The sequence below is a fragment of the Pleurodeles waltl genome, chromosome 3_1, assembly GCF_031143425.1.
Source record: "Pleurodeles waltl isolate 20211129_DDA chromosome 3_1, aPleWal1.hap1.20221129, whole genome shotgun sequence".
NCBI classification, from domain to species: Eukaryota; Metazoa; Chordata; class Amphibia; order Caudata; family Salamandridae; genus Pleurodeles; species Pleurodeles waltl.
The window spans coordinates 1,997,843,560-1,997,866,933 of record NC_090440.1 but is presented as its reverse complement, the minus strand read 5'-3'; the positions used below and the strand labels follow the sequence as shown (position 1 = coordinate 1,997,866,933).

Below are 23,374 nucleotides of genomic sequence, written 5' to 3'. Positions count from 1 at the left end.
TGGGGGGGACAAAGCCCATGCCGGAGTCGGCGGTGTCCATCCGACTACATGTCGGAGTCGGGGATGACAATGGAGATGGCTCTGCCAGTGGGCCCCAGCGGCGCCGTCATCGGGACCAGCACTGGGGAAGGTTAAGGTGTTATGACTGGAGCTGGTCTGGAGCCAGGACTGGGTCCCTGGGAGCCCAATGATGCTGAAGCCACAGAACCTAATAGGGCTCCATCCAACTCTGTGGGGCCCGAAGGTGCTCTAGCTGAGCCAGACTGCCCAAAAATTAGGCATATGGCCCCCATAGAGCTCCATAATCTGGGCAGGAGTCACTCTTGCTCCCAGAAACACTGGGAGGCGCTGAGTTGGCCAAAGCACAAGTTCTGCAGAATTAGGCCAAGAATGATGATGTTCTGTCGTCGCGCTGGCCAACGTACAAGGAGGTGTTGAAAAGCGTTTTGACTTCTTGCTTTTCTTATGCCTCGACATACCCGATCGTTCGAGGACTTCGAATGGGACTACGGCTTCAGGTCCAAGGACTTCCTCCAACCGAGACCTCGACCTGCGCAGAGTTGCGTGCCGGGCTGCCATCAGCTTAGGGACTGCTCCCTCAAAGCCTTTGAATGTATGGCCCGGCACTCACAGCACGACTTTGGGTTGTGGTTGTGGTCCAAACACCACAAACACATGAGGTGCGGATCAGTCACGGACATCGGCCGATGACAATCTGCAAGGCTTGAAGCCTGCCTTCCTAGAAGACATCCCTCAACACACAAGGAGAAAATTCTCTATTTCTTTTTTTTTTTTTTTTACAAAAGTCAAAACACCACCAGTCAAAAATTAGTGAGGGGCAGCTCTCTCGGTATTAGCACAGGCTGACACAGAAAGAAAAGAACTGATGTCAGCGCGCCTGGGCAATGCCTATATAGGGACCGCGAAGCCATTTCCGGCATGTACAATGCCTGACATAGAGCCTATCAATGCCACCTACTGGCACGCAGCGGTACTGCTCACGAAACTCTTCCGGATCCATTCAGACGCCTAGGGAGAATACAGACACAAGAAGTCTCTATTAGATCATGATTTTCATGTATTCTCTTCTGTTTCTCAAAACTGCCTTTTTTCAATCACCTTTTGTTTCGATCATACGTGTCAACAACTGATTTTAGAAAAAACTGTTTCATATGGAACTTCAAATAAAACAAATGTTTTATGGGAGGTTGAGGGCATGAACTTAAACTTTGGTAAGAATCATGAGATTACTTTATTCAGCTATGGAAGTGTTGTCATCTTATTTCCACATTCCTTCAAAGAAAGCATATTTGTCCAGTAAATCTAAAGAAACTTTAGATTCAAACACAGTTGATAAAGTCAGTAAAAACCTTTTGCATTTCTTTACAGTTATTGTAAAGTTATTAAACAAAATGTTTTATACAGTTTGTGCCTAAACAGATTAAGCAGAATTGCTTCCATGAGTGTCATACTAGTAAGTAAATTAACCTTGAATCTGGATGACTAAATAGCTGAACACCTACACTGGTGAAGTTGTTTATGAAAGCAAGCACCTAAATTTGTGACTGAATGAAGTTAGGAAGCTTCTGATAGACTAAGTAATGATATCATAGACTAAGAATTGCAGTAATTGATCTATGTTGCTTTAAGGATTTAAACTGAAGCAAAACAACGGTGCTCTGTCTTACCCTTTTAAATTACTTGACATGATTATTCCACTGTTACTTCTCTTTTACTTTAAGATAATGTGCAGGGTAAACTTGCTATAAGTTCACCTGCTGTCCATCTGATCTGGACTGAGTAGAAATCAAGTGGTGGATGGTGATATTGCTGCCTAAAAAGTTGCCCCTTCATTTCTGCCTGCTGGAAATTATGTACTCATTCAAGAAGTCCACTGAATGCTCGTCCAAACAGGGAGCAGCTACGAAGTTGGCTACTGTGCTTCTCACCTCCGTTAGAGGTCAACTTACTCCTCACTACATCCACAGCTGTGATTTACCAGCAACGTGCAACCATCACAATTCATTTCTCCTAGCCCTGAGAAGTACTGTGGTGCAGTGGTGTTTCAAGGTCTCATGCAAAACCCCCTAAACTCACTTCAATTTTTGTAATCACCCTGGTGCAACTTTTAACACTGCTCTGCTTATTCCCCACCCTGTACAAGGATTTGCACCACTTAAGGTGCTTCCTTCCATGTTGATTCTGATTAGGCTTCCTTGAGCACAAAGAGCCTCGTACTCAGAAACATCAGGCAGGTGGGCGAATGGGGCCTTCAATCTAAAAAAGAAAAAAAAAAAAAAAAAAGAAATCCTTGTTTGTCAAGAATTTTCGTGGAAGTCTTTTTTTGATGAAATTAGCTTCCCCATCTAAGGAACCAGCGTATCTAAACATGGCAGTTCAGAACCGCTCATTGATCTCCAAGAAAATCTTCAATGATGGCTCGGAGACAGAATTTTAATAAAAATTTATTTTTGTAATTATCTTTTAGTTTCTGACACTAACACAGTTAACATTTTAAATACTTCAATGGCATTTACTTTCAAAAACACATTTTGCCAAATATTTAACAAAAAAGTCACAGTTTTCAAGAGACGTGTGAAGTCAATAAGCAATCATCAATCTTCCTTTTGGCAGATCCCCTGATCCCCTCTGGCCCCACATTTCTTTGAGCCTCCCCTTAAAGATGTGACTACTACATTTTTTGAAGACTACTCTCAATGGAAGCTTTTAAGAAGCACTGGATACTTTAAGATACTATATTTAGCTACAACTGAACTACTGGAAAACCAGGACCACTCAACTATGCTGTCTCAAGCAATCTCACCTATCTCACAGACGGACCATTTACATTTTAAAATAATTATCGGGGGGCACGATACCCCAAGTCAGCTGTGAAGATTTCTAGAAATTTCTACATTTTGCTCATAAAATAACAGCAGCATTCAAGGGATTAACAGACCAAAAGTAACTTGCGCGTAACTTGAGGTTGCAAGTCTGAAATACCGCGAAATTGCTTGGTTTACAGACTTACCAATCTTAATCACATTGCAGACTAAACAATGCAATGGTTATCAGCAACAGCATATCAGTGCTCCCAATTTGACACACAATGATATAAAACCAAAATTTCAGAAACAATGCATAAACTTATGGGACAATTGTTTTGCAAACCTTTTCAACCGATGCACGAATACCAACTTAAACACAATTACTGTGCCAAGGGTAACTTATGTTTCGGCTTCAGGACTTACTCGTTACCTTAAGGGACAAGCTTGAAAGAACAAACAACAAAATAACTCTCCTACAATGCTTATTATTCATTTTGTGAAAATACAAAACAATACATATCTTGTGGCCAGCTTTGGTATCACAGTCACAGAGACGCACATACTGTCACAGACACACATTGACCCCCCACTGTCCAAAGTTAACAGACCTGACAGGAGTTCGTGGGCTGCCAATGAATCTGCGAGGAGATCGAATTTTTGGTTCAAATGAAAACTTCTCTTTCACACTTTCAAGGACAGATGGAGCAACATATGTAAAACCCTGAAAAATACACAATGTTTTAGTCTTGAATGTAAAAAAACACTTAACACCATGTTCTCTTCCATTATCAAAAAAGTCAACAAATATAAGTCAAAGATAAGCAGCTTAACATAATCCCTGAGTCGCACTACAATATCTAACAAAGTTCCTCACTTTTGACTATAGTCAGCAAGTAAGCGGACTAACAGTTAACATAAAAATACTTGCCTTTCATTTCACATAATGAAACTCTGTTTCAGTTGACTTGCGCATCTTAAATATTTTCAATGGCACCGCAATACAGATACATTACAATCATTTTCACAGGGACAGTTTTTCCTAATGGCAAAAATGAGAATAACGGAGACCAGGTCTTGGACCAGGCAGTTTGCAAGGTCTACGACTGACATGAGCCGCAGCACACGCGAGTGCCTGCTTGGAGGAACAGCGGCTGTCTGTTCCTGTAAGTGAGGATATTTCAGTGTTTTTTTTTTTCCACGTAATACTACCATAAACTCAAGAACTACCATGCAGAGAGGGGCTCTGGCAAAGACTCCTTTGAAGCAAGCTGGGTGGAAGAGAGTAGCATCCAAGGAGTCCTGCTAGAAGGTCACATGCCTAGGATAGGCCTTCAAAGGAATGCCAGACATAGCCTGGATCAGGATGGTCCCGGGACACCAACTCGCTGCATCCTTGGGGCCATCCTGGACCCATGCCATAAGTATCACAGGACAGCTGCCATGTAGAACAGGCAAGTAAAGGCCTCCGTGGTCTATAAGATACAGATAACAATTTTAGGGCTACGAGCCCAGTAGTTCAGAAGGCCATGGCTTGGTCCTCACTCCATGTGCAAGGGCAGGGATTAAAATGGAAAGGAGGTAATACATGCAATCCATCACATGGATTTGGCTAGTTATAAGGGTTCCTATACTATCTGACAAGAATCTGGTGTGCTCACACCTAAATTAAGTTAGGAACACCCCCAGCCCTTCAGGAGGATAAATGTGCCCCAATTCCAACAAGGGATTGCCAACTTGAGAAGAAAGATGGTCTATCTCGAAAGCATTTCTGGAAATATCAGGTTTAGGAGCAAGTGAGGAGCAACTAAGCTGGATTCATGGAGTAGAGAGTAAAGATTCAAATGCAAAAAATCCAGTCATGCATTGACAGTTTATCAAGGAGACTATAAAGCAGTATTATGCATTTACACGTTAGTTTTGATGTATCACCATCATCAGCAAGAAAAATGAGAATAACGGAGACCAGGTCTTGGACCAGGCAGTTTGCAAGGTCTACGACTGACATGAGCCGCAGCACACGCGAGTGCCTGCTTGGAGGAACAGCGGCTGTCTGTTCCTGTAAGTGAGGATATTTCAGTGTTTTTTTTTTCCACGTAATACTACCATAAACTCAAGAACTACCATGCAGAGAGGGGCTCTGGCAAAGACTCCTTTGAAGCAAGCTGGGTGGAAGAGAGTAGCATCCAAGGAGTCCTGCTAGAAGGTCACATGCCTAGGATAGGCCTTCAAAGGAATGCCAGACATAGCCTGGATCAGGATGGTCCCGGGACACCAACTCGCTGCATCCTTGGGGCCATCCTGGACCCATGCCATAAGTATCACAGGACAGCTGCCATGTAGAACAGGCAAGTAAAGGCCTCCGTGGTCTATAAGATACAGATAACAATTTTAGGGCTACGAGCCCAGTAGTTCAGAAGGCCATGGCTTGGTCCTCACTCCATGTGCAAGGGCAGGGATTAAAATGGAAAGGAGGTAATACATGCAATCCATCACATGGATTTGGCTAGTTATAAGGGTTCCTATACTATCTGACAAGAATCTGGTGTGCTCACACCTAAATTAAGTTAGGAACACCCCCAGCCCTTCAGGAGGATAAATGTGCCCCAATTCCAACAAGGGATTGCCAACTTGAGAAGAAAGATGGTCTATCTCGAAAGCATTTCTGGAAATATCAGGTTTAGGAGCAAGTGAGGAGCAACTAAGCTGGATTCATGGAGTAGAGAGTAAAGATTCAAATGCAAAAAATCCAGTCATGCATTGACAGTTTATCAAGGAGACTATAAAGCAGTATTATGCATTTACACGTTAGTTTTGATGTATCACCATCATCAGCAAGACTCATGGTATCGCCTCTATATCACTATTTGTAACATGTAGCAAAGCACCAAAATATGAGTTATTTCACATCAAAAAGATTTATTGGACTAATAAAGACTAGGTATAAGCTCACGTATACACTTTCCGGGTTATGGAATTATGCTACATAGGTGGGGTTAATGGTGGGCAGGGAGGTGAAGTGACCCACGGAACAAGAGGGTACAACATAATAAAGTGATCTCTTATAATCAGAGAGACTGCAAATACAAATCGAAGTGTGCTAATTTCTACTACAGCTATCACAAAATATATATTTTTCATATAAACTAAGCCATCAACTACTGGTACCAGGGAGGAATGTAGGAACATTTATTTTTGTCTACTAGAATTTATGTTGTAGTGGACGTGTCTGGAGGAGGAAACAAGAAGCTACAGGAATGAAAATGTCACTTACCCAGTGTACATCTGTTCGTGGCATCAGTCGCAGTAGATTCGCATGTTCTGCAATAGCTCGCCATCTGGTGTTGGGCCGGAGTGTTACAAGTTGTTTTTCTTCGAAGAAGTCTTTCGAGTCACGGGACCGAGTGACTCCTCCTTTTGTCTCCATTGCGCATGGGCGTCGACTCCATCCTCGATTGTTTTTCCCCGCAGAGGGTGAGGTAGGAGTTGAATTGTAGTAATAGTGCCCATGCAATGGAGTGACTAAGTATGCACTTATTTAAGGTTGAGATGATACATATATAAATAATTGAAGGTAACTTCCAAACTGCTACAGGCTCCCGGGGAGGCGGGTGGGCACATGCGAATCTACTGCGACTGATGCCACGAACAGATGTACACTGGGTAAGTGACATTTTCAGTTCGATGGCATCTGTCGCTGTAGATACGCATGTTCTGCAATAGACTAGTAAGCAGTTATTTCCCCAAAAGCGGTGGATCAGCCTGTAGGAGTGGAAGTAGTCTGAAATAATGTCCTTAATACAGCTTGACCTACTGTGGCTTGTTGTGCGGATAACACGTCTACACAGTAGTGCTTGGTGAATGTGTGAGGCGTAGACCATGTGGCTGCCTTACATATTTCTTGCATTGGGATGTTTCCTAGAAAGGCCATGGTAGCACCTTTCTTTCTGGTTGAGTGTGCCCTTGGTGTAATGGGCAGCTGTCGTTTAGCTTTAAGGTAGCAGATTTGGATGCATTTAACTATCCATCTGGCTATACCTTGTTTTGAAATTGGGTTTCCTGCATGAGGTTTTTGAAATGCAATAAAGAGTTGTTTAGTCTTTCTGATGTTCTTTGTTCTGTCAATGTAATACATTAATGCTCTTTTGACATCTAATGTATGTAGTGCCCTTTCAGCTACGGTATCTGGCTGTGGAAAGAACACCGGAAGTTCCACTGTTTGATTTAGATGGAACGGTGAAATAACCTTTGGCAAAAATTTAGGATTGGTCCTTAGGACGACTTTATTTTTGTGTAGTTGTATAAAAGGTTCCTGTATAGTAAACGCCTGAATCTCGCTTACTCTTCTCAGGGAAGTAATGGCGATGAGAAATGCCACCTTCCAGGTTAGGAACTGTATGTCGCAGGAGTGCATGGGTTCAAAAGGTGGACCCATAAGTCTAGTTAGGACAACATTTAGGTTCCATGAAGGAACAGGTAGTGTTCTTGGTGGTATAATTCTCCTAAGGCCCTCCATGAATGCTTTAATGACTGGTATTTTATATAGGGAAGTTGAATAGGTAGTCTGCAGGTATGCAGATATTGCTGCAAGGTGAATCTTAATGGAAGAGAAAGCTAGGTTAGATTTTTGTAAGTGAAGCAAGTAACCCACTACATGTTCTGGAGTTGTGTGTAATGGTTGTATTTGATTAATATGGCAGTAGCAAACAAACCTCTTCCATTTACTTGCATAGCAGTGCCTGGTGGATGGCCTTCTTGCTTGTTTTATGACTTCCATACATTCTTGGGTAAGTTGTAAGTGCCCGAATTCTAGGATTTCAGGAGCCAGATTGCTAGATTCAGCGATGCTGGATCTGGGTGTCTGATCCTTTGGTTGTGCTGTGTCAACAGATCTGGCCTGTTGGGCAATTTGATGCAGGGTACCACTGATAGGTCTAGCAGCGTTGTGTACCAGGGTTGCCTTGCCCAAGTTGGTGCTATCAATATGAGTTTGAGTTTGCTTTGAGTGAGTTTGTTTACCAGGTAAGGAAGGAGAGGGAGAGGAGGAAAAGCGTAAGCAAATATCCCTGACCAGTTCATCCATAGGGCATTGCCTTGGGATTGTTTGTGTGGGTATCTGGATGCGAAGTTTTGGCATTTTGCGTTCTCCCTTGTCGCAAACAAGTCTATCTGAGGTGTTCCCCAGAGTTTGAAATAAGTGTTCAGTATTTGGGGGTGAATTTCCCATTCGTGGACCTGTTGGTGATCTCGAGAGAGATTGTCTGCGAGTTGATTTTGTATCCCTGGTATAAACTGTGCAATTAGGCGAATTTGGTTGTGAATTGCCCAATGCCAAATTTTTTGTGCTAACATGCTTAACTGCGTGGAGTGCGTCCCTCCCTGCTTGTTTAGATAATACATTGTTGTCATGTTGTCTGTTTTGACGAGAATGTATTTGTGAACTATTATTGGTTGGAAAGCTTTTAGTGCTTGAAAAACTGCAAGAAGTTCTAGGTGATTGATATGCAGTTTTGTTTGATGTACGTTCCATTGTCCTTGTATGCTGTGTTGATCGAGGTGTGCTCCCCACCCTGTCATGGAAGCATCTGTTGTTATTACGTATTGTGGCACTGGGTCTTGGAAAGGCCGCCCCTTGTTTAAATTTATGTTGTTCCACCACAGAAGCGAGAGGTAAGTTTGGCGGTCTATTAACACCAGATCTAGAAGGTGACCCTGTGCTTGAGACCACTGTGATGCTAGGCATTGTTGTAAGGGCCTCATGTGCAGTCTTGCGTTTGGGACAATGGCTATGCATGATGACATCATGCCTAGGAGTTGTAATACCATCTTTGCTTGTATCTTTTGTGTTGGATACATGCGTTGTATGATGGTGTTGAAATTTTGAATTCTTTGTGGACTTGGAGTGGCTACTCCTTTTGATGTGTCTATTATGGCTCCCAGGTATTGTTGTACCTTGCGTGGCCGAATTTTGGATTTTGTGAAATTGACGGTGAACCCTAGTTTGAAGAGGGTTTGTATGATATGATTTGTGTGATTTGAGCACTCTATTAACGAATGGGCCTTGATTAGCCAGTCGTCTAGATATGGGAACACATGTATTTGCTGCCTTCTGATGTGTGCAGCGACTACCGCTAGACATTTGGTAAAGACTCTTGGTGCGGTTGTTAATCCGAAAGGCAGTACCTTGAATTGGTAATGTATTCCTTTGAATACAAACCTTAGGTATTTCCTGTGCGATGGGTGAATTGGTATATGGAAATAAGCATCCTTGAGGTCTAAAGTTGCCATGTAGTCGTGCAGCTTTAGCAATGGCAATACTTCTTGTAGTGTGACCATGTGGAAGTGGTCTGATTTGATGAAAGTGTTGACTACTCTGAGGTCTAGGATTGGTCTCAGTGTTTTGTCCTTCTTTGGTATCAGAAAGTACAGTGAGTAAACTCCTGTGTTTATTTGTGTGTTTGGCACTAATTCGATTGCATTCTTTTGCAATAGTGCCTGCACTTCTATCTCTAGGAGATTGGAATGGTGTGTTGTTAAATTTTGTGCTTTTGGTGGTATGTTTGGAGGGAACTGTAGAAATTCTATGCAGTAACCATGTTGGATAATTGCTAGAACCCAAGTGTCTGTAGTGATTTTCTCCCATGCTCTGTAATAATGACCTATTCGTCCCCCCACTGGTGTTGTGTGGAGGGGGTGAGTGACATGTGAGTCACTGTTTAGTAGTAGGGGTTTTGGGGCTTTGGAATCTTCCTCTATTTCTAGGGAATTGCCCTCCTCTATATTGTCCCCGAAAACCTCCTCTATACTGTCCTTGGTAACTGGACGGTGTGGCTTGTGAGGTGCTGGCTTGTGTGCTTTGACCCCGAAACCCCCCTCGAAAGGGCGTTTTACGGAATGAGCTGTAATTCCCTCTGCTCTGCGGGGAGTAGAGTGCGCCCATGGCTTTGGCAGTGTCCGTATCTTTTTTGAGTTTCTCAATCGCTGTGTCCACTTCTGGACCGAACAGTTCTTTTTCATTAAAAGGCATATTGAGAACTGCTTGTTGAATCTCTGGTTTAAATCCAGACGTTCGGAGCCATGCATGCCTTCTGATAGTTACAGATGTATTAATTGTCCGTGCAGCTGTATCTGCAGCGTCCATGGAGGAGCGGATCTGGTTGTTGGAGATGGCCTGTCCCTCCTCAACCACTTGTTTTGCCCTATTTTGGAAGTCTTTGGGCAGATGTTCAATGAGATGTTGCATCTCGTCCCAGTGGGCTCTGTCATAGCGCGCAAGTAGTGCCTGGGAGTTCGCGATGCGCCACTGGTTTGCAGCTTGTGCTGCGACTCTTTTACCAGCTGCATCAAACTTGCGGCTTTCTTTATCTGGGGGTGGTGCATCTCCAGATGTGTGAGAGTTGGCCCTTTTCCTAGCTGCTCCTACAACAACAGAGTCTGGTGGCAGCTGTGTTGTGATGAAAGCCGGGTCTGTAGGAGGCGGCTTATACTTTTTTTCCACCCTTGGTGTGATTGCCCTACTTTTGACCGGGTCCTTAAATATGTCTTTTGCGTGCCGGAGCATACCAGGGAGCATAGGCAGGCTTTGGTAGGAGCTGTGGGTGGAGGAGAGTGTGTTGAACAAGAAATCATCCTCGACCTGTTCTGAGTGGAGGCTTACGTTGTGAAATTGTGCTGCTCTAGCCACCACCTGAGAGTACGCGGTGCTGTCTTCTGGTGGAGATGGTTTTGTAGGGTATGCCTCTGGGCTGTTATCTGACACTGGGGCGTCGTATAGGTCCCATGCGTCCTGGTCTTGGTCACCCTGGCTCATGGTGGTGTGAGCTGGGGAGTGTGATGGCGTTTGTGCTGGTGAAACGTTAATCACGGGCGGAGGAGAGGGTGGTGGTGTAACTCTTTTCACCACTTTTGGTTGTGGTGCTTGTTCCGTCTGGAACTCCAACCTTCTCTTTCTCCTAATGGGGGGAAGGGTGCTTATTTTTCCTGTCCCCTGCTGAATGAAGATACGCTTTTGCGTATGGTCCGCATCAGTTGCTTGTAGCTCTTCCTCAAACCTATGCTTCTGCATTTGGGAGGTTAGCGAGTGCTCTTCTGTATAAGAGCCTGAAGCTGGGTCGCTTGCAGTTTGTTTCGGCGTCGAAACTTTGTCTGCGTGTTTTTTCGGCTCCGAGGTGACTTTTTTCCTTTTCGGGGCCGAAACCTCTCGGCGTCGATCTGTTTCGGTGCCGCTGTCTCGGCGTCGAGCCGTGTCCACACCGGCATCTCGGTGTCGAGGCTTGTCTCCAGCACTTTCTCGGTCCCGAGAAGGCTGCGTGCCGGTGTCTCGACCGGAGTCGGACGATCTCGGCACTGTTTGGGCCTTTTTCGGTGCCGACGGTCGGTCACCGATTTTATGGGTTGAGCCATGGCCTGGTGGCAGTGGCGTCCCCTGGGCCTTGTAAATGTTTCTTTGTGTGGTTTTCGACGTCTTACTCACGGTTTGTGTATCGTCGAATCCTTCGGAGTCTGAGTCTTGGATCGAGAAGGTACCTTCCTCTTCCTGTTCCTCGAACTCCCGTCGGGCTGTCGGTGCGGACGCCATTTGAAGTCTTCTGGCTCGACGGTCTCGGAGTGTTTTTCGGGACCGGAACGCACGACAGGCCTCGCAGGTGTCTTCGCTGTGCTCAGGTGACAGGCACAGGTTGCAGACCAAGTGTTGGTCTGTGTAGGGGTATTTATTGTGGCATTTGGGGCAGAAACGGAACGGGGTCCGTTCCATCGGCGTTCTTCAGCACGCGGTCGGGCCGACCAGGCCCCGACGGAGGATCGAAAAATTACCCCGAAGGGCACCGGAGCTCTTCGATCTTCGATGCGGTGTTGAATGTAAGTATGCCGATCCCGAACGCAACAATACCGACGAAAATCTTCCGAAATTAACTATTTTTTCTGTTCCGAAACTCGGAGCGACAGGAACACGTCCGAACCCGATGGCGGAAAAAAAACAATCGAGGATGGAGTCGACGCCCATGCGCAATGGAGACAAAAGGAGGAGTCACTCGGTCCCGTGACTCGAAAGACTTCTTCGAAGAAAAACAACTTGTAACACTCCGGCCCAACACCAGATGGCGAGCTATTGCAGAACATGCGTATCTACAGCGACAGATGCCATCGAACATATGTTACTGGGATAGACAGAAGTCATACAATATTTTTGTTTGCAGTTCGTCAACAGTTCATGATTGATGGAAAATTTGTGGTTATTGTATTTCATGTTAAGTATGATGCAAACAATGTGTAGCATAATCCAAACTTTCATTCTGGATGGCTAGGGAATTTTTTATTCTTCTCATTTAATTTAGATGGCTCCCTTCAAGGATAAAGATTGATTTTTAAATATCTGGCTTCTTCTGCAAAAGAGGTTGGTTGCTCATAAATTCAAGGCACACACTGATGAATTAGAAGAAGGATTACAGGTGACCAACTTCTCCATCACATAATTTCCACACATATATATATGCACACGCATGGTGTCAAGTAAGTGCATTCCAAGTAAGGGAGGTGGAGAAGCTATTTAAAAAACAAGGACTAGGGAAAGTAACTAGAAATCTGGGAGTCAAAGGAATGTTTGAATCTGTTCCCCCTGAGCATTATTTCTGTAGTCAAAGTCAAGATAGTATGTCTGGCAAAGGAATACGGTTCTTCATGTGGCTACTTTAAAAGCCTCACTAATAAAGACTATTGTTTGAGAACCGCAGCAGTGGATGGCTTATTTCTAAGTAGAACGAGCCTGCCGTTTGCCTGTAAAGTTGCAGATTTCTCTCAAATGTCAAGAAGGAATGGACAGGACTGCTTGTTATAACGGATTGCTTAGTAGGAAAAGTTCAATTCTAAAGGAGCCTTTTCAACTTCTTAACCTGAACTTTTAGTGAAATAGTATTTTAAAATTGTCTTTGCCTCTAGGGTGTGAGGAGCTTTTTCTGGAGTGGAGGGGATCAGGAAAAGGGAGGAAAGTGAAAATGTAGTTGAGGGTTGCATAGTTACTGAAAAAACAAGCGTTGGCTCTAGCCTAGGCCATTGGATCTAGCCTATGCCAGTGCTATTGGCTTTGCTAGTGTGTCTTAGCCATGTTGTTCACCAGCGTGGCTGATGTTCAGCATGGCTAAAAGTTGGTGGCATGCAGAAGAGTGGCTTGGAGTGTCAGAGAGTCAAATGGTGAAGAGTAGAGTTGCAGAGTGTCATGTATTGGAGTGGCATAGTTTGGAGTCACGCAGAGTGGCATATAATGGTGTGTTGTACAGTAGACTAGTGTTGAGTACAGTGGGATTGAGTGCCACAGCAGTGTACAATGCAGCAGCATAGAATGCAGGGGTGTAGATCAGAGCGGTACAAAGCAGAATATGGTAGGGCAGAGTGCAGTGGCATAGATCAGAGTGGTAAACAGCAGTGTGTGGTGACACAGATCAGAGTGGGGTGGCACAGAGGGAAGTCAAAAGAGGGCAGTGGTGCAGAGTCAAGTGGCACACAGTGTAGTGGTGTAGATTGGGCCAGAGTATAGTGTTGCAGAGTAGAGTGTCAGAGTGCAGTGGTGTAGTGTGTCGAGAGCAGTGGCATAGAGTGCAGTGTGGCATAGAGTGCAGTGTGGCTTAGAGTGCAGTGACGAAGGAGTGGAGTAGAATGGCGTAGAATGCAGTGGCGCAAAGCAGATTGTTTCAGAGCAGAGTGAAGTGGCACAGAGTGGCAGGGTATAATGGTGTTAGTGGTGTAGAGTACAGTAGTGTGAAGTAGATTAGAGTGGAGTACAGCGTGTTGGCATAGAGTGCAGTGGTGCAAAATGACGTAGAATACAGTGGCATAGAGTGGAGTTGTGCAGAGTAGATTGATGTGGCCTAGACTGGAGTGGTGAAGAGTGCAGTGGTGTAGAGTAGCGAAGAGTGCATTGGCATGAAATAGAGTGGTACAGGGTAGAGTAGAGAGGCATAGCATTAAGTGGCATGGACTGCAGTGGCATGGAGTGGTGCAAAGTGCACTGACTTACAGTGGTGTGAAGTGGAGCATTCATGGCGTGGTAGCAACCTGCTTTTACAAACAACACATTTTCATTTGAAATGACCATTACCCTTTCACAGACATACAGTTTTACTAATAAAACTATAGAATGCACAGACAAAAATGAGTGGAAGTTGCATCACCCACTGTAATGATTTGATCATATTAGAGTATTTCTTTCCAACACACTTACGAAATACCAAAAAAATGTGCTTCATTTGTGTTCCTAATTCAGATCTAATCTGAAATACTTACACAGTTCATTTAAAAGGTATGTGATAGAAAACGTTCTTTCCTACCCCTAGTGTCCAGCAAGACTGTCACATAAATCCACTCACTTTGAAGTCAGAGAAAGAAAAGTAACCAAGCGCCCTCAAAGACAGTACCTGACATTTGACCTTGTTCTTTGAATGCACAGCAAATGATAAGAACAAGATTTACAGGCCTGTTTACACAAAGGGAGTACTCTGAAGGATGCTGTAAATAAGGTTTGGGCAAGGGGAGGTACCAATTTAAGCTGGACAGCCTGAAACAAATCAAGCCCACAAATCTAAAGCAGGAAAATGTGAAAAACTACCAAGTCAATGGTAAGCAACGGACAGCATGCATTCCCAGGTTTGCTTTCTGATTGTCCCCAAGATGTCTTTAGCAAACGAGACAGCTGTGCAGTCTTGCAGGCTTCGACCTAAAATAGTGTATCTTATTCTAGGGTAAATGGTCTAAAGAGCACTAATCTTGTTGGCACATGCAAAGGCTCACACAAAGAGAAACTTGCAAGCCAGTGATCAGTTTCTTGTAGCTTCAAAATCAGAAGCCACCACCTCAGAAAGGGCTGTATTAAGCACTACGGTAAAGAGGGGCTCCGGAACTGAAGGTTATATTTTCCTTAGATCTTGAACAAATTCATTAATTAATGGTATTCTGATAAAGGCCCATTTTTATAAGCAGTGTTAGCTGTCAAATGCGTCTTTAGGAATGAAGAACAAGTTACTTATTTCAATAGGTGGTACTATGGGAGTATGGTTCTTCATGTGTCTACTTTAAAAGCCTCACTAATAAAGGCTATTTTTGAGAACAGCAGCAGTGGAGGGTTTATTTCTAAGCAGAACGAGCCTGAAGTTTACTGCAAAGTTGCAGATTTCTCTCAGGTATCAAGCAGGAACAGATAGAACTGCTTATTATAACTGACTGCTTATTGGGAAAAGTTCAATTTTCAAAGAGACTTTTCAACTTCTTAACCTCAACTTTTAGTGACATAGTATCTTAAATTCGTCTTTCCATATAGTGTGTGAGGAACGTTTTCTGCTGGATTGGAGGGATTCAGGAAAAAGGAAGAAAGTGAAAATGTAGAACATAAACGGATATCTGAGCTGCTTATAGTAAAAGAGAGCTGAGTGTTACAAAATGACTGAGAAAACAAGCGTAGACAAAGCCATTAGATCTAGCCTATGCAAGAGCTATTGGCTTTGCCAATGTGTTTTAACCATGCTCTACACCAGCGCGACTGCTGGCCTGTGGCATGGAGTGTTGTAGAGTCAAATGGTAAAGAGTGGAGCAGTGTTGTGGAGTGGCAGAGTGTAGTATATTTAAGTGGCACAGTTTGGAGTCACGCAGAGTGGCATACACTGGAGCAGCATAGAGTGGACTGGTGTAGAGTGCATTGGATGCAGTAGCATTGAGTGCAGGGGCATTGAGTGCAGGTGCACAGAGCACACAGAACTGTGGTGTACATGCAGCAGCATAGAACGCAGTGGCGTAGATCAGAGTGATACAAAGCAGAATGTGGTAGCACAACCTTCTCCGCCTCCGGAAGAGGCAGGGCTGAGCTGTATTGCAGCACTACTCCTGTGTGCTGATGTCAGTTTAAAACCAAGCATTCTCTGCCCCTGATAAAGAGTCAATGATGGACTAGAAACTGACAGGGTGTGAAACACAACTTGGGACCTTATTAACATACCGAAGGCCAGTCTGCAGAATGGAAAGGAGGGTGGTTAGTGAGGAATCTGTGGCTACATTGAGTGTTCACCAGAAAGAACTTTGCCAAAGGTAAGTAAATTGTTCTTCAGTTTGCTACTCCTATTCATAAATTCCCCATCTTCTGAATAGATACCAAAGCAGTACATCGCAAAATGCGGTGGATCTAAGGAGTGGAGTTCATGCAAAAATAAACGCTACAGGATTGACCGGGTAAAATGTCCTTTTCAGCGGCTCTGAGAGTCAAGAAAGTAATGCCTAGTGAAGGTGTGTATAGATGAACTGTACCAGCCTGACAGATGTTCCGCAACTAAACACCCGGGGCCAAGACTGTAGCGAAGGCCTTTGCTTTAGTAGAATGAGTCCAAAAGGCCTTAAGGAGGTTAATTTTTGGTCAGTTCATAAACTACTTACAAAGAACAATCTAGCTGGAAAAACTCAGTTTCTGGACTGCCTTTCCCTTCTGAGCACAAGCCAAACACACTGGTCATTAACTAGTGCTCCTTAATCACACCCATGCAATAGCTGAAGGCACTCCTGGGATTCAACTAATGAAGTGCTTCCCGGTTTTAAGAAAGGCTGCCAAAGGCCTGAGTAACAATTTGTCTGGAAAAAGGGGTATATATGGTGGTAACAGTGACAGCACCTAAAATGACACACAAGGAGCGCGTAAATAATAACAATGAGGAAGATAGTTTAAGTGTCAGTAGCCTCAAAGAACAGCTGTGCATAGGCCCGAAAGGCATGCACATCAAGAACACAAGAACCAAATTAAGATTCTACTGTAGCATAATAATTTCATAGCAGAGAACTTACATGTAAGCCCCTTCAGCAAATGTACAAAGGGCAAAATGGACAAGAAATAACCTTTATCCGTGCCTACAGCAAGATGCTGTTGGGCTAAAGAACAGGACATCAGAAAGTTTAGCCTGCAGTGGACTGATAGTCTCTCTCCTCCCCCCCCCCCCCCCCCCCCCCCCCCCCCCCACCAAAGAACAACCTTTGTCCAGCGTCCAGAATCGATTGACTTTATGGACCAGCGGCTAAGATGGCATTGAGTACGTCTTTGGGAAAATCCAACCTGCTTAACTGGTTCGAGTCAGTCTCCACACAGAGGTGTAGGTTATGGAGGCTTAGGTGTAGAACCCTGCCTTGTTGCTGGGAGACTATGTCTTCAAAAGAGTTAGTTGGAAAAAGCGACAGACTTACAGAACCAAGAGGTCCGTGTACCAGACATCCGAGCCCAGAAAGGTGCAATCTGAATGCGCTGAGCCCTTCCTCCCCTGGCCTCACTCAGAACCATAGGAAGCAGTGGTCGACACAGGAACTGGTAAAGTATATCAGAATCCAACAGTAGGGAGGAACCTTTATTTGGAAACTGTGTTGCTTAAACAGCTTGACAATGAGCATACTCAGTGGTGGCTAAAACATCACCTATAAGTATGCGAAAGCAAAATGTGCCCTGACTATCGCCCGATGGAGACACCACTCCCATGGTTGCCTAGATGGCAGGTGCTAAACTATATGCTCTGATGTTTAAAGTCCTTCACTCACAAACACTCCTCCCTCACCCCTGTCCGGCCAGAGCCACAACCCACATGACCCCCACAGCACCCTGTTTGTTGCAGTACTGCATGGTTGTCATGCTGCCCATCAGGACTTGCACGGATAAAAGGCAGAAAGGCCCTTAGAGTAAACAGGATCACAACTACAGAAAACTGATGTTGTGCCTATGTTTCAGCAGCGACCAAAGGTCTCTGATCTCCACTTCATCTCGGGCCCATCAACCCCACCCCTAACTCCCACCGTTTCTCACCACCACTACATACTTCAGATGTACAGGGAGACTGACCTGCCAGACGTTTTAGAAGACTAGGCTTTTGTTGTAGCATTGCCCCCCCACATTTTGCCTGGTATTAGATGCAACTGACTTAAGTACACTGGGTTCCTGCTAAACATGTCCCCAGTGTTCGTGTTCTTTCCCCAAAAATGCACAATTGTTACCTCAATTGGCAAAACCTTTGGCACCCCTATAAGCCCATAATAGATGACATGGGTAGCAAAGAGGGTCCCAGGGACTGCAGCATGTTTTGTGCCACCCTCAGGGATCCCTCACATAGCTCAATCAGACTGCCATTACGGGCTGTGTGTCTTGGTGCCGCTAAAAGTGAAAACACGACATGGCACACAGCCTGTGTGCTATGTCCAATAACACTGCATGCAATATATGTAAGTCATCCCTACAGCAGGCCTTCCAGTCCTAAGGCAGGGTGCATTACATAACATGCATGGTCATATCTGCAAGAACAGATATGCCTCTGCTATGTCTTTGTCGATTCTTAGACATAGTAAGTGAACAGGTAGGCCATTTTGAGTGCATGTGCTGGAAAATGGTCAATATGAGCTCCCCAGCTACAAGATGGCTTCACTGAAATTAGGGATGTTTGACATCAAAGATCCTGTATTAATAATCCCTCACTGATTCCATTGATGGATTTATTAATACATGCACACTCAGAGGGCAACGTATAGGTGTCCCAAAAAACCTACCAACTACTAATGTGCTGGCTGACTGGTCACCAACCAGCCTGCCACCAACAGACAAGTTTCTGTCCCCCCCCCTCCCCCCCCCCACCCGGGTGAGAGTCTCTGCTTCTGGGGATCAGGAACAAAGCCTTCTCTGGGAGGGGTGTTACACAGCCCTTCCAACAGGATTACCTGCAAATTAGCATTCCAAGGCTGGGAGCTTTAAACAGCCCACAGCGTTTGGTACGCAAATCTGTCTTCCCTCACAGCTGAGGAGACTCCGGGCCAATTTGGTGCCAGGAAAGGTGGGAAAATTAGTAGTCAGAGAGGCATGTCCACCTTCAGGCCAGTTCCACCCCTAATGTGAGCTACCTGATGTGGATAGGAAATCTGAAAGTCTGCCATGTTGGAGATAGCAGAATTAGGCACTCTGGGACAGGGTTCTGCCCACTTCCCACAGGAACTGGTCATATAGGGGGTGCAGTGAACCCAGGGGTAAGCAGTCTATGACTACAACACTATACTCCCATTTTGGCCCTAAACTCAGTATTTAGGGGAGTCCCTAGCACCAGAAAATCACATCCTGTCGACCTGAAAGAAGACAGATTCTTAAGAGTCGCACAAACAAGAACAGCAGCTGCCTTGGCCCTGGATCCACCGGCCTGCCTGCTGTACTTGACAATTGAACCAAAGACGACTTGTTCCACAACTGCCTGGACTTTAAAAGCCTGGGAGGACTGCCAGCCTTGAACCAAGACTCAGTAACTCCCATGGAGTAGCGGAGCTGCTGCCCTGCATCTTGCAGGCACCCCAAGAAGAACTGCAAGGGCTCCAGGCTGCCAAACCCTGACACCAAAAAGCACCACCGCATTCATACTACCTAGCCCGAGTTGAAGTGGGCCAATGGTTCCAGTGTGGTCACTAGACCCAACTTGGGTTTGTCAATTGTGGACTTCCTGACGCTGACTGCAGCCTCTTCGTGCAGGCCCCCTCAACCACGAGTGACCTGGAGACAAAGACCAGATGTCTCAGGACACCTCTCCAACCAGCTGCCTTGGACTGAGGACAAGAGGACCAAAGGTGTCCCCACATCCCCCAACCTCATGACACTTGAGCCCACTCAGTCAGACTGGATCCTCAGCCCACACCTGCAGCCTCTTTCTGCATGCCCCCTCTACCGCAACTGCCTCTGGTGACAGAAACCAGATGCCCCAGGACACCTCTGCATCCAGCCGCACTGGCCAAGGAGAAGGGGACCAAAGGTGTCCCTACGTCCCCCAACTTGCAGCATCTTTCTAACAGGACCATTCCCAATAGGGTAACATTAGGGCACCCGATGCTGAAAAACAATTCAGCACCTGGACGCCCCAGTACCTCCCGAAGTGACCTGTTCATACTGCCATGCACCTTGCCCTATACTTACCTAAGCGCCAGAAGAACAGTCCTTTAAATCACTGTGAAGTGCCCGAATGCAGTATATCTTCCTTTTCCAATAGGATAACATTAGGGCACTTATAGCACCCGCACTGAAAAGCACCTCTGCACCCGGATCCCCCACTACATCCCAAGGAGAGCCATTGGTGCTGCCCTGGACCCTGCCCCATACTCACCTGAAGTCCGGAAGATTAGTCCTGTAAGTCGCTGGAAAGTACCTGTATGCAAAATAGGCCTTTCCTCCATAGGGTAACATTACCACTTCAGAAATTGCACGTGCTGATTATTCAAACCTGTGAAAATTCATAAGTTGAAACCTACTTACCTGATCGTGATGATCTTAGAGCCTAAAATGTTATAAAGTTAAGAGTTCATTTTTATAAATTGGCATGGATCTCCTTATTAAGTCGTGTTTATCATTTATTGACTGTGTGCATGCAGCAAATATCCTAACACTCCTCTCTAATAAGCCTTAGGCTGCTCAACCACACTATCCCCTAAGAGAGCACATTGAGATTGCTAGAGCAAGCCCCTGTTCACTTATAAGGGAACCCCTGGACACTCTGCATGGTATACCTCATTTTGGTATACCATATGAAGAGCCAGCTTCCCACATAAGTCAACTCAGAATCCTTGTGGAAAACTCTTTTGCTGGGATGGAGTGGAAGCACTTTCTTGATACCCTGTCTGACAGGGGAATCGGCACTTCCTCCCTTAGCAGTCACAGATCTGTACCTAATTCTTCACATTTTTACTGTAGTGCTTCTTAGCACCAAGATACCTGCCAGGTGAATGTTATAAACGTGGGATAATAATAATAAATTAATAATAATATAATAATAGATGGTCACGACTAAGGATGAAGGTGAAGCAAATAGTTTAGTGGTGTTGTGAGGAATTAATCTATTACCTGTCGTATCACCAAGAGCATCAATTTGTCAGAGAGCTTTTCTTCTCACTGAGGAAGGAAGAACCTCAGTCTTCCTCCAACAGATGTTTTGTGATTGGGATGAAATAGCAGGAACGTGATTGCTTAGATGTAGAAGCATTCCTGCTAGAGCCACCTTTCCCCTTCTACCGGTGGAACTATATCCACACCTGTCATACTATCTGTGTGGTGCACGGTGAAGCTGCAACAAAGGGTACCTTTGACTGGGTAGCAATCTAGGTGTGTGTCATCTGGGGGGAGTGAGGGTTACCTGATAGTACTCACAGGGATCTTATCTCTCCCCACTGTTGTGACACGTTTGTAATGTCTGTGTGACCTGAATGAGAGGATGGGTATAGTGATGGAGGAGGTGGTGGTGTGTGGGTCCAAGGTGATAAAGCAGGCCTATTGTGTAGGGACTGTTATGGAGAACTAGTGGTCCTGCCCAGGATCTTTTTAGATGGTTGGAATGTGCATGGCCCTGGGAAGAATGCTCCTCTTTTTTTTGTTTTCTTTTTTAAAGATCTGAGAAGCATCGGTTTGCTCTGGCTCCAAGGCCTAAGAAGACAGAACTTTAAAGATCCACTTAAGTCAAAATTGTAAGGGGGTTTCTTTCCTTAACACCCTTCACAGACGTTTACCAAGTACAACTGGATTGCGCCTCAAAGTTGCTTGAAAATGAGCGCTCACGGTCCAGTGAAAATGGTGCAGAGTTTGAATGGAAGAGCTTGTGGGCTGGCATTGAAGATAATTGCTGCCCATAGATGTTTTTACATTGCTGGGGTTGAAGACCAATAAGCTGGCACCTAAGGTCATGGAGATGAAAAGTACTCTGCCCTGAAGCTGGCACTCTTATTTCAAACCTGATGGTGGAAATATTCTGAGGTAGAGTCCTTGTTCTGGCGCACTGCCTTCACCACATATCATGTGACTCCAAAACACCTCTGAAGAAAAAACTTGCAAACATCCACTCCCAACGCTACATAATGGGAGTACGCAGAGCATGAACATCTATAGTCATGCTATAAACATGATTTATTTGCCGGCCTGATAAGAAGCTTGCACAAATGTGTAGGTGAAATATGCAATGCAGACAGGCTCCTACTAGGGGAATAGGATTGGTGAAACATTTGCAGGCTATCACTCAACTCTGTATGGTCTGGTGATGCTTCAATATCCAGTCACTCCCACCTACTGAAATGGAGTGGCTGGATATACTGCTCTTCACTGAGGAATTGTTTACGGTCATAGTTCAGATCGAGTTTGGAAAAACCCTGGAATCCACTGGGCACAAGGCCTGTGTGATTTATTTCTTGCATCTACTGAAGAAGGTACTCTCCCACTTGATCTTCTAGAGGCATTTACCACAGGTCTACTGAATCCTGTAAAAATGCTTTCAACTATAAGACCCATCTCACTGATCAATATTGAGACCACAATCTTTGCCAGAGTTTTGTTTTATTGCCTACTGCCTCTATCTGATCACTAGTACGTGAGGACCAGACTAGCTTTATCCCGGGCAGATCCACCCACCACAACATCCGGAGACTACACTATGCACTAGCAATATCAACTCACATGCAAGGTCCACTGGTGGTGGTTGTTGACAGACACTGAAAAGGTCTTTAATTCAACTGACGGAGGATTCCCTCCTTACCATCTTGTAGGGGATGGGCTTTGGTGTGTTTGCTGGACAATATACATTAAGCTGAGTGCTAGAGCAATGGTACAGTGCACCCTGTCTGCTTCTTTTCTGACAGAGAAGAATTACACAGGGATGTCCTCTTCCACTGCTATAGTTTTAGCCATCAAGCCACTACTTAGTTTTCTTTGGACGGCATAGATTGCAGACCGGGTCGCTCTCTATACAGACAAACTTCTTGTGCACCTGTTGTAACCCCTCTGCTCAGGCCACAGGGTGATACAACTCCTCAAGCAACTTGTCCAAGCCACAGGTCTACGAGTCAACTGGACTAAATCACCATGAGGAGATAAGCTTGAACACAGAGTTCAAGTTTGAGGCTGTCAGTTTCAGAAGGGTCAGCTTCTTGTTACTCAAGGGCACAAAAACCCTTTGTGTCCTTCCTATAGCTGCTCTATAAACTCCAAAATGCCCCCAGTCACTAAGTCATGATTGTTTCATGTGACTTACCACCATGATTTGCTCATTTACGTGGTGAAATCCTGGCAATCTCATTGTGATGGGGACACATGCATGGTCAACACGAAAATTGGTTACTTACCTGTAACTATGGTTCTCCAGTATTGGATCTTTCATAGATTCACATGCTTGAATCATCCCCGCCGTTGAGATGGGAGTCCCACGGTAAACTTAAATATACATGGCAGTAAGTGTACTACATTAGGCCTCAATGGTATAGACAGGCACTGTTATAACCCATCCATGTTCTTTTTCAAAACGGAACCAAATCTGAGCTACAACCAATCAGGTAACAGCACTCTCTACAACACTCCCAACAGAGGCTGTTTCCCTCAGATTTTTTAGTATGAATGTGAAGTATATAGTATCCTATTTGAGGGGAGCCTCTAAGGGGAGCAGGGTGGGTTGCATGTGAAGATACCAATACTGGAGAACCATAGTTACAGGTAAGTAACCAATTTTCTTCTCCAGTATTGGATCTTTCATAGATTCACATGCTTGAAT

At 44.9% G+C, this 23,374-nt stretch overlaps 1 protein-coding gene across 2 annotated transcripts in view; it reads right to left on the bottom strand.

Moving 5' to 3' along the window:
• Positions 1 to 23,374, bottom strand: part of RPS6KB1 (ribosomal protein S6 kinase B1) — a 446,354-nt gene that overhangs the window by 35,623 nt on the left and 387,357 nt on the right. For both annotated transcript variants that reach the window (XM_069226434.1, XM_069226435.1), the window contains exon 14: positions 3,437 to 3,549. In XM_069226434.1, coding sequence (XP_069082535.1) covers positions 3,437 to 3,549 — 113 coding nt within the window. The remainder of the gene's footprint in view (positions 1 to 3,436; positions 3,550 to 23,374) is intronic.